The 11507-nt window shown below is 37.9% G+C and overlaps 1 protein-coding gene across 1 annotated transcript; it reads right to left on the bottom strand.

The window, feature by feature from the left end:
• Positions 1–387: 387 nt before the first annotated feature.
• On the bottom strand, positions 388–1552 carry LOC101084019 (olfactory receptor 2A12). Its single transcript, XM_003983185.2, has one exon. The coding sequence runs from the start codon at positions 1409–1411 to the stop codon at positions 479–481; it is 933 nt and encodes a 310-aa protein (XP_003983234.1). The 5' UTR covers positions 1412–1552; the 3' UTR covers positions 388–478.
• Positions 1553–11507: the final 9955 nt, after the last annotated feature.

Raw genomic sequence — 11507 nt, 5'->3', positions numbered from 1 at the left:
ATGTGTTCTTTTGTTTTTTGGTAGATCCTCTTAGGAATACTTACTTTTATACTAGGTTTAAAGACTTTTATCATGAATTGATGTTGAATTTTGTCAAACACTTTCTTGGATCTACTGACACATATCTTTTTAATGTGGTGAATTATTTTCATTGTTTTAATGTTAGGCAATTCTTGCATTTGGAAGATAAAAACTTTATCAAAATGTAATATTATTTTGTGGACTTATTTTACTAATTTTCTTTAAGATATTTGCATCTCTGTTCATGAATAGGATTAGACTACAATTTTCTGTTTCATAATGTTTATCTCAGGTTTTGTATTAATGGCTTAAATGGTTAGAGTATTTATATTCTCATTTTGTAAGAAATCCAAAGATAAAGACTACTGAGTTTGTTAAATTAAGGGACTCAGAAGGGCATTCAAGGACCCAGAACCATGAGGAAAACTCACAGGCTTGGAATACTCCAAACCCTCTCTCACACTGATGTCTTCTTCCTCTGAAATCTCCTCAGGGCACCCTTCACCTCAGCATTCCTCAGGCTGTAGATCAGTGGGTTTAGCATAGGGTTGAAAAGGCTGTAAAACAATGATAGTATCTTTCTTTGTTCTTGAGAATGGCGGGATTTGGGGGCCATGTACATGACAATGGCACTTCCAAAGAAGAGCCCCACCACGCAGAGGTGGGAGGAGCAGGTGGAGAAGGCCTTTCTTTGGCTCTCCGAGGACTGGATCCTCAGGATGGCGAACAGGATGCACGTGTAGGACACCAGCACCAGGCAGAGGGGCCCGACTAAAACAAACACAGAGCCCACAAAGAGAACAGTTTGGTTGAGTGTAGTGTCAGCACAGGCCAATCTGAATACGGACATGATTTGACAGAAAAAGTGGTCGATTGTTTGTGGCCCACAAAAGGGCAACCTCAGGATGAGAGTAATATGGACCAGAGCCAAGAGGAAGCTGAATATCCAGCAAGTGGCAGCCAGGATAGTGCACACTCTCCAGCTCATGATGACAGCGTAATGTAGGGGGTGACAGATGGCCACATACCTATCATAGGACATTACCACCAAACTCGTACACTCTGTTACAGCAAGTGCCAAATACAAAAAAGTCTGAAGTAGGCATGGAGCAAAGGAGATGGTTTTCTTCTGCATTGTAAGATTTGCCAGCATCTTGGGGACAATGCTTGAGGCATAGGACATGTCAACAATGGCCAGGTTTGAGAGGAAGAAGTACATGGGGGTGTGCAGTGTAGAATCCCAGCAGATGAGCCCCAGGACCATCCCATTTCCCATCAGCGTGAGGCTATAGAATAGCAAGAAGAACCCAAAGAGGAAAAGTTCAAGTTTGGGGTCAACCTGGAATCCCAGCAGGATGACTTCTGTGATCCATGTCTGATTGCTTCCCATGTTCTTTTGACACACAGACACAATGCCACGCGTAGGATAGGAGTTTTGGAGCTGAGGGGTAGAAAAGGAGAAAGGAATGATCTGTTCATACAGAGTGAGAATTTATGCAGGGGCCACAAATCAGTAATTCATGGATTCAATCCAGTCCAAAGTCTGTGGTGTTGACCTGTCCATTTGGCTTTTGGAGACATTTAACACATTTAGTTATTTACCGATATTAAAAATTAGTAGGCTTCACATAAAAATTGGAGTCTCTGGCTACTGTTTAACAAATAGAAGAAATGTCATTTCTTGAAATTCACTGTAAGCAATAATCAGCTACAGCTAATAAGGAGATAGAGTCAGATTCTCTTCCATTTACCTCCACTTCCACTAATTTCTATTTTCTCCCAGAAATACTATTAACAATAATAACTGACACTAACAATGTTATCATTGCATTTACACTATTGGTTGTATATTTAGTTAAGAAGAAAGACCGGTGCTCAAGAGGGGTTCCTCAGCCTTCCTCTACTTCAAACACATGAAGATGAGAAATCAAAATATAAAATACAACCCCCAAATAGATATCCAGAGTTTAAAATGAGGTCATTCCCACAATGCCAGAAATGAATCAGAAACATGTATGCTCCAAGTGTGAAGGCAGAAAGTTACACCCGGAACTCAGCTCTTACAGAGTCAAGGCAAGTTTTGGGAGATGGAATATACTAATATAATCGCTCAATCCTAAGGGCTTGGATATAAAAAGAAGTTTAAAACAGCTATTGGGCTGCTGGATAAGGTGACTACAAAGAAGACAATATGCTTCCTGGGTCTCTCATTAGATCACCAGAGCCTGAGACACTATTATATTACATATTACATTTTATATATTGTATATGCAGGGCTCATGGAGCTGGGGTGAAAAATAACAAAAATTCAAAATTACAAGACAGAGAGAAAGAAAAGGTGGAAAAAGCAAAAAGCATGCTAAAAAAAAATCTTTCACTCAGCAGGTGTTCCTAAACACTTATTTTGGGAAAAATAAGTCCTGCTAAATAGGAAAAACAAAGTAAACATTTGGAACTTGGAATTCACTCAAGATTTAATAAAGCTATGGCACAATCTCCCAAAGACTCCAAGAATGGTTAGGATGCTCCAATAAATTAATAAAGGCATAACAATTACTAAAATGCTTGATAAATTAAGAAAAATGAATAAGGTAGCCATAAAAAAAGAGTGTATAAAATGAATCAAGCACACACATTTGAAATAAGACATGATACCACATCATTTTGTAACCAATAAGGAAGATCATTTCCAGACCTCACATTAAAGAAAGAAATAGTGCATTGGAAGGTCACATTTAAGAACCCTCCCAGATGTTAATACAGACAAACAAAGGGGTACCATTTTGAAGGTGCAGTCTTGAGACATGATTAATCCGACTGAGCAGCTAAACTTAGACGTGATAAAGATTCCAGAGCAAAAGAATGGAGAGAACAGTGAAGATATAATACTTGAAGAGATTTCACGAAATCAACTCAAAATAGAACTCAAAAATTCAAAATAGACCTAAATCCTTAAATGATAAAAAAAAAATGCATTCCACTTAAGGAGTGCAAAAATTAAATGTACAGTCAAGCAAAATGAGGTATTTTTCACTACTGAAGAATATGTGAATCTTCAGATAAAAAAAATGTATTCTGATAACAGAATAGGATAAATAAAAATTCCCAGTGATTGCAAGTTCTTAACAATTATCTCTCCAACTGTCGTCTTTCCTTCATCGCCTACATTTCACTGTATCTAGACCCTGTGGGTCTTTTATTCAATCGATGTGTAGTCGATCAACTTATGTCCCTTCCAAAATCTTTTCAGATGGTTTTTCTTTTTCTCTTCACCACGTGATAGACTTTTTCATAACTATACCCTAATTGTACGTTTACTCTATGACTGACACCAGGTTAACATTTATCCCATCTACCTAATTTTTTAAAAACTTAAATGACTTTACTTTTCCTTCCTAAGACTTTAAAGGTGATTCTTACCATACACATTGTTCTAGATTCATTATAGTGCTCTTTTTATTTCATTCATGGGTTTCATGATTTTGTCATAGCAGCAATAATTTCATTTGTGTCTTCAGCAACTTTTGTTAGACTGCTTTATCATTTACTTTTTCCAGGATTAAGAGGAAGTACTAAGAGTTACCAAAGGTAAAAACAATGAAACACATAGGAAGGACAATTCAATGGCCGCTGACGGCAGGAAAGGGTCTGAAGACATAAGCTACTGCCTTTAATGTGCCAAAGAGGTAAGCTGATGTTCCAAAATTTTTATCTTCAAGAACTCTCTCGAATGAATGAGAGCAAAGTGACGCATTATTGGATATACAAATAAGAAGGGTATTGATACCTACAGATCCTTCCTAGTACACTATTAAAGTATATTCCTCAGGAAGAATAAAAGCGAACTAGAGGTAAATCAAAATACACAAACAATATTGACACAGCACTTGAAAAATTATGCTGGTAAATTTTATAGCCTGTGGATTATAAAATAAATATTTGGGTATTTTGAAGAGGTGAGATGAAATCTTTTAAAAATTCTAAGTAAACAAGGAAGGGATGTTTGATAAGTGGCAAGTGCTGAGATTCTTGATAAGAATTGAAACCCCAGTGACTTTACATTTTTTAGAATAATTTATTAAATTTGGATATTACCAATTAATGAAAATCATCAAAAACAGACATAAAATCTACAGTTTCTAAAATTATAAGGCAAATAAAATAGATTAAAAACATTATCAATCCAGCAGCAGGCAGAAGGGAAAAAAAGAGAAAGAAACAAATAAAATTTTGATCGAACACACAAAATAAGCTGGCATTAATCAATGTATATATATATTATCACATTACATGTAAATATAAGTCACTAAAAGACACAGTTAATCATATTAGATGGAAATCAGAAAAACAAGTTACAAAACCCTTCAAGAATCATACCTAAACCACTCAAACATAAGTCAAACTCTCTCTGTGTCTCTGTCTCTCTCTCACACACAAACATACACAAAGGCTAAAAAATTAAGTGAAAAAAAAAGGGGAAAAAGAGAAAAAAAGAAATGAGAAAACAAGTTCTTGGCCACATAACCATGTAATATCATTCCAAAGCATTTATTGGCACAGAGGAGATACTGTACAATACTAATTGGGGAAAAAAATCCACCAACAAGATAAAATTCAGGACCCATTTCCTAAAAATAGACTTAGCAAACTTCAAATAGAAAAGAACTTTAGGGGAATCTGGGCGGCTCAGTCAGTTAAGCATCTGACTCGATTTCAGCTCAGGTCAAAATCTCACAGTTTGTGAGATCAAGGCCCACATGGGGCTCTGTGCCGACAGCACAGAACCTGCTCGGGATTCTCTTTCCCTCTCTCTGCCCCTTCTCCCCCCTTCTCAAAAAATAAGTAATAAAAAGAAAAGGACCTTAATCTGAGAGAGAGTATTTACAAAACCTATAGAAGTATTATACCTAATTAATGAAATAGTAAAAGCTTTTTCTCTGAGTTCGGAAACAAGCTTACTGTGCTCCACTTACACTAATGTCTAGTTAGCACTGACTCTATAACTAGCCAGAAATAAAGCAGAAAAGAAAAAACAAAGGGCATAAGAATTAAAATGGAGAATATAAAACGTCATTATTCACAAAATCACAATTATGTATGTAGAACATTTTTAAAAATTTATAGATAGATTATTGAAATCAATGAGTGATTTTGTAAAACTCTGAATTCAAGGTCAATGCACAAAATGAAGGATGTGTGTGTGTGTGTGTGTGTGTGTGTGTGTGTGTGTGTGTGTTTATGGATTGGAAAATTTGTAAAGTTCCAAATCTCTCCAAACTGATCTATACTTTCAATGAAATTCAAATCAGAATCCCAGCAGGTTTTTTTTACATGTGGAAATTAATAATCTTATTGTAAATGTTATATGAAAATGCAAAAGGTCAAGGATAGCCATGGGAATCTGGAGAAGGAAGAATGAGGTAAAAGGAGTTAGTCCATCAACTACCAATACTTATCACAAAGTCACAGTGATTAAGTCAATGTGGTATTGGGCAAAACAAACAGATCAATGGAACAACTTGATTGACTCAGAAATTCGGAAACACACACACACACACTCATGCATGCACATTCAAGTGCACTCATATGATCTACAGCAAAGGTGGCACTGGTATTTGTGATACATGATGCCAGGTCAGTTAACTATCTGTGTGGAACAAAATTAAAACATGGCCCCTACTACACCTAATACACAAAATAAACTCCAGGTAGGTTTTAGATCTAAATGTGAAAGGGGAGAACAAACTTGCCAGAATACAAATTAGAGGATCTTAGAGCTGCAGATATTTCTTACACACAATCCAAAGAAAAGATTTTCTCATTACAATATTAAACACACTGATGTGGATTCTCTTACTTTTTTTTCTTTTTGCATTTTTAAAATTTAAGAACAACACATTTTTGCTTTTATTTTTTTAAAAAACACTTTTTGGGACCCTTGGGTGGCTCAGTTGGTTGAATGTCCGAGTGTTGACTTTGGCTGAGGTCATGATCCCAGGGTATGGGATCCAGCCCCGTGTTGGGCTGCAAGGCACACTGAGTGTAGAGTCTGCTTAAGATTCTTTCTCTCTCTATCTCTCTCCCTCTGCCCTTCTCCCCAGCTCACATGTGCACTCTCACAAAAAATAAAAATAAAAATAAACTTTAAAAATTAAAAAAGAAGCAATTCTCAAAAGTGACTTAATAAAGAGCTCATTTAAATTCTTTAAATTTTATAAAGCAAATGTTGTCACTGAACATGGTGCCAGACACAGAACAGAGGTGAAATCGTTTAGTAGTAGTGACTTTTACCACATTTCCATGAGCTGTACTTTCCTCTAAACTTTACTAAGTGACAATAGTGGTCACATAATTCCATTCTAGGATCTGACAAAGAGTTTCCCTAGGATGAGGACTCCCATCCCTGAACAGTAAGCCTGGAACACCAAATAAGAATAAGCGAATCAGGCACCTCTCCCAGCTTCACTGATAAAGAAAAAATAATAATGGAACTTTGTCCAATAGGTATAGGATGTGTCCCTGCCACTGATCAACACCTCCCTCCTGGGAGGCTTATAAAAGAAGCCCCAGTGTTCTCACTTTCCTGGTTGGAAAATATCTCTAAGCTGTAGTAGGAGCAGGTAGTTCAGTGGGGGAAGAAATGACAGGTCAAGGAAAATTGCAGAAGATCTCTGGCTTCATCTTCTCCAATTATAAGAGGAGGCTAAAGGATTAGATCCTTCTTAGGCTCCTTTCTGTTTGATACCATGAGTCACAGACATCTAATTCCACCAGGCGTGACTTCCCATAGGTGTGACTGGGGAGGGGTTGTGACAGCATGAATGCCAGGTAATACTGTGAGGACAACCCCCCTCCCCCCCCCCCCCCCCGCAACATAGTGGGAGAAAGAGGTCTTCACAAAGGAGACTGTTCCTTCTTTTTAAACCTGACGATTTCTGCCAGTGTTCTGGCTTGCTCTTGTGTTAACAATCAACCAGCTTTATATATAATGATTTGTACAAAGGGGAATGCTATTGCTGGTGTATCTCTTAAACTGGGCCTGAATGTACAGGAAAACTCACAGAGATGGGGGAATGAGTCGCCGACTCCCTGGAGCAGGTTTGGTGGATGAGGAGACACAGATATCCTTTCTACCTTGACCAAGAGGACAGTACTCGGAGTGTTCAAGACACGTCTGGATATGAGGGCGTTGTACTCTGATCACCTACAACCACCCCAATTCACAGAGGCATACCTGTGCATCCAGGGAACACATTACAAAGCGTCTTCACACATTGTCTTCCCTACAGACTAGTGTAAAACCTGCCCAGAGTTCTCCAGCTTTGTCATCCATGTGGGTATGTGTGCGCGCACCTATTTATGCAGAAAAGTGAGAACTCAGGGAGAATGGCATGAGTGATCCTACTCAGGAGGACCTTGGCCTGAAATGTAGCAGACACAAGTCATATTTCATGGCTTACGTCACACAGTACAAGCCTCAAGTATTTGGACGTCTTAGGGACTTGATCTTCAAGTGTGCCTGGTTCCATGTCCCCTTTTGGAATGGTTTAAATGTTACGGTGTAAGTGTGCCCCCCACCCCCAGGGGGCTTGTTAAAGAAGCACCTATAGTCAAAGGACTAGATCCTCCCCAGGGAGTGAACAATCTTTGCTGAATAGTGTTACTGTAAAGTGAATTATAAAAAATTCCCATTGCAAATACTTAGTTTTACATGGAAACTCACAGAGATTGAACCTTATTCCCTCCGTACTTTCTTGTCTTCCTTTGATTGCAAGCCACTCTCTAAATATTTCTTCTTTTTTTTAACATTTATTTTTCCATCACACACTTTAGGGAGGTAATTTTAGTGTCTCTGTGCTAAGCCTTTAGGTGTTAGACTGAATTTCAACAATGAATGTCTCTGTCCGCCTCTACACATCTGGAGGAAAACACAAAACCCAGACGACTCAGACCCCTTTAAATTCATGAGTATTCACATCAATTTGACCCTTGATGCTACCAGAGCGCTTCCTGTTTCCTGTTTCTCTAGTCTCCTCGCCAGGTGATTTTTCCCCCATATTTTCTCTCTTTAAGCCTCCCATGAGTTCTCCCACCCACAGTCCCAGCTACTGACTGACAGTGACTGAGGACACAGAAGAATCAAACAAGAACTTGCACAACCCTAACTAACACATTGACGGAGTTCCTGGACCTGCACTTATTCCCAACTCCTCGGCTGTTACTGCGAAGTCACTGGGTTGTCCTTCATGAAGGACAGTCTGCCACTTACGCCAGGAATCCAGCCCTCCCACCTACTCAAGAACCGTTCTCCCGCCATTTGTCTCAAATGCCTTTGCTCCTATTCCTTTAAACATATCTAGTCAAATGTGAGACCGTTTTTCTCACCAATTATCTTGACTTTGCTAAACCCAATGACCGGTTCTCTATCCTTATCTGACTTGACCTGCCAGCAGCATTTAACACAGTCCATTGCTCCCTCTTTGAAACACTCCTTTCTCTTGACTGTCATGATATTCTGCCTCCTCCCACCCCAACCAGTGGTCCTTCTACTTTTCTGGGTCTTCCTTCTCTGTCTCCTTGGCTGGTTTCTCTTCATTTCCCATGTCTATGAACACTGGCATTTTTCAAGGTTTGTTCTTTGTATCTATTTTCTGACCACTTTCTATGGGGCCTCCTTGGTCCCAAGGATTTTACATGCTGATAACACTTAAATTAAAATGTCCTGCCAGGCCTCTTCCCAAATACAGTGTTCTGGACTGGATGTTTGCCTAGTACACATCCGTGTGAATCAGCAGTGCCCACTGACCTCCTATCTCAAGAGAGTAAATCCATCATCATTAAAGGCACTGACAAGACTCCAGTTGTAAGCTTCCCTCTCATGCCTTCTCTCTGTCGTTGAGAGTGCCTGCTTTCTGTAGACACTGTTTCATAGAATACGTTTAAAAATGCACTTCTATATACTTATCCCTTCTGTTCTCTTTCTCTCTTCTCTTCCCTCTCTTTGGTGATCAATATTACTTTATATATATATTTTACATTGCTAATTAAACATGTAAAGTGCTCATTGTATTCTCAGAAATTTAGTCTTAATTCTACAATTTGGATTAGAGTTTAAGAGTACAGGATTCATGGTCTGCCTAAATTCTAATCCTAACATTACCATTTATACTTTAACTGCTATTTGCTGTCATATTAGATGTTATGATGTTTTGTTCCTCTGTTCATTCCTTCATTACTGGCCCCTTTTTGTTAAATATTTTGTAGTGCACTGTATATTTTTTGAGTTATTTTCTTAGTGGCTGCCCCTTGGGCTTATGATCAGCGTTTTAATTTATAATAATATGGTTTAGGTTAAATCAACTTAATTTCAATGGTTTATAAATAACCTTCCTGTGATCATCATGCTTTCATAAAGTGAAAATTAACCCAAAATTAGTTTTGTAGAATGATACTAGAGATTTATTTACTTCTTTGCTCTTATATTGCTTAAACCTTATTCTCCCTCTCCAGAGGCTGCAGAGTTGCTCATTTCCACTATGAGTGTAGGGCTGTTGCTTTTCAAGGATTCTGCAGAGCTGGGGAGAAAGTGATGGAAACACAGCAAGTTGAACCATCCCAAAACTCACTGTTCTTAACAAGGTCAGCAGTGTTTCTTGCATGAACACTCCCCAGATTGTTGCCTCTTTTTTCCCCCCAGAGTTCTTAAACAGTCAATTTATACCAATTTGTCAGAGTACTTTTTTCTTTATGGAGCAGAAGATTTTTGGAGATCCTTGCTACATTATTTCTGTTGACCAGTGCTTATATTTTTTGAAGGAATATATATAAATAAGTATATGTATTAATACTATGTTAACATATTAATATATATGATCACATATATCCATATTGTCCATAATGGTATTTATTTTCACACAGCTTTAATTAATTTTTAAGATAAATTTTGCTTATATGATTCTCAGAAAGTCTCATAAAAATGCATTGCTTGGGCAAATTTATAAATAATTTTCCTGTGATCATTGTGCTTTCACTAAGTGAAAATTAACCTGAAAATATCTAATATTACTTTCATATAATGATACTACAGATTTATTTTTTCCAAAGACCTCAGTAAAAGACTTTTACAATTAAGAAAAAAGATTTTACTTTCCAGACTTGAAATAAACTCTCTATTTGTCAGTTTTTCCCCATAGTGGAGAATTTTCCAGTAGCTGCTTAAATGTTATCTTTGGTAACTGACTTGTACTTAACAACGTTTGGCCCTCTGCTAATTATATTCATTTGATTCTCTGTTCTACCTCTGAGATAATATATTAGTTTTCTAGGGCTGCCATATTAAACTATCACACACTGGTCTGCATAAACAATAGAAGTTTATTTTCTCACAGTTCTAGAGGGTGAGTAGTCTGAGATTTCAGTGTGGACAGGGTTGATTCCTGCCAAGGTCTCTCTTCTTGGCTTGTAGATGGCAGTCTTCTCCCTGTGTCTTCACATGTTTGTATCTGTGTCCTAATCTCTTCTTATAAGGACATCAGCTCTGTTGGGATAGGCTTACTTTAAACACCTCACACTGGGGGTGCCTGGGTGGCGCAGTTGGTTAAGCGTCCGACTTCAGCCAGGTCATGATCTCGCGGTCCACGAGTTCAAGCCCTGTGTCAGGCTCTGGGCTGATGGCTCAGAGCCTGGAGCCTGTTTCTGATTCTGTGTCTCCCTCTCTCTCTGCCCCTCCCCCGTTCATGCTCTGTCTCTCTCTGTCCCAAGAAAAATAAATAAACGTTGAAAAAAAAATTTTAAATAAAAAATAAACACCTCACACTGATATAATTACCTCCATAAAACCCGATCTCCAAAACATCCCCCTTTGAGGTATTAAATGCCATGACTTCAACATATTAATTTTGAGTGAACACAACTTAGTCCAAGACAGCTAATTACTTGCTTGTCAGACAATGAAACCTTACCACATGGTATGTATGATTAAGGGCCACAAACCAACTTGCATAGCATTTGCTTCCCAAGTACCTGACTTGATCTTTCAGAATGACCATAACTTTTGGAATATGGTTCAGGATTATACTGCCCAAGTTCTTACCGTGTCCTTATATTTACTAGCCAGACATCTTTTGGTTTTTCTTGTTGGTCGTGGCGTCATAGTTATATTTTTCATTCTCTATCCCATGAAGCCATGGCTCATGCTCTTCCTAACTTAAATTGATTATGCCTTAGAAAGCATTACTATCACGGGAATTTATACAGGAATTGTATTTTAACTGCAGAACTATTTTTTAAAGAGTAGACAACTGCTGGATTTCAAATATTGAAATTACTATGTATCAATCTCTGCTAATTGCTGTATCTTAAACATTCTGCCAATACCTTCCTTTATTTTATAAAATGTTGTCTCTGAGTCCTGATGGCAGAAAAATATACAAATTTATTTCCATTCATTCAGAATATTTAATATAATTATATTACAAGTATGTCCA

Source organism: Felis catus, chromosome A2, assembly GCF_018350175.1.
Source record: "Felis catus isolate Fca126 chromosome A2, F.catus_Fca126_mat1.0, whole genome shotgun sequence".
NCBI classification, from domain to species: domain Eukaryota; kingdom Metazoa; phylum Chordata; class Mammalia; order Carnivora; family Felidae; genus Felis; species Felis catus.
The sequence above is the reverse complement of the archived record's forward strand: the minus strand, read 5'-3'. Positions and strand labels throughout refer to the sequence as shown.

Coding starts and splice junctions, on each gene's coding strand:
- LOC101084019 (XM_003983185.2), bottom strand. CDS start 1,411: ATGGGAAGCAATCAGACATGGATCACAGAAGTCATCCTGCTGGGATTC.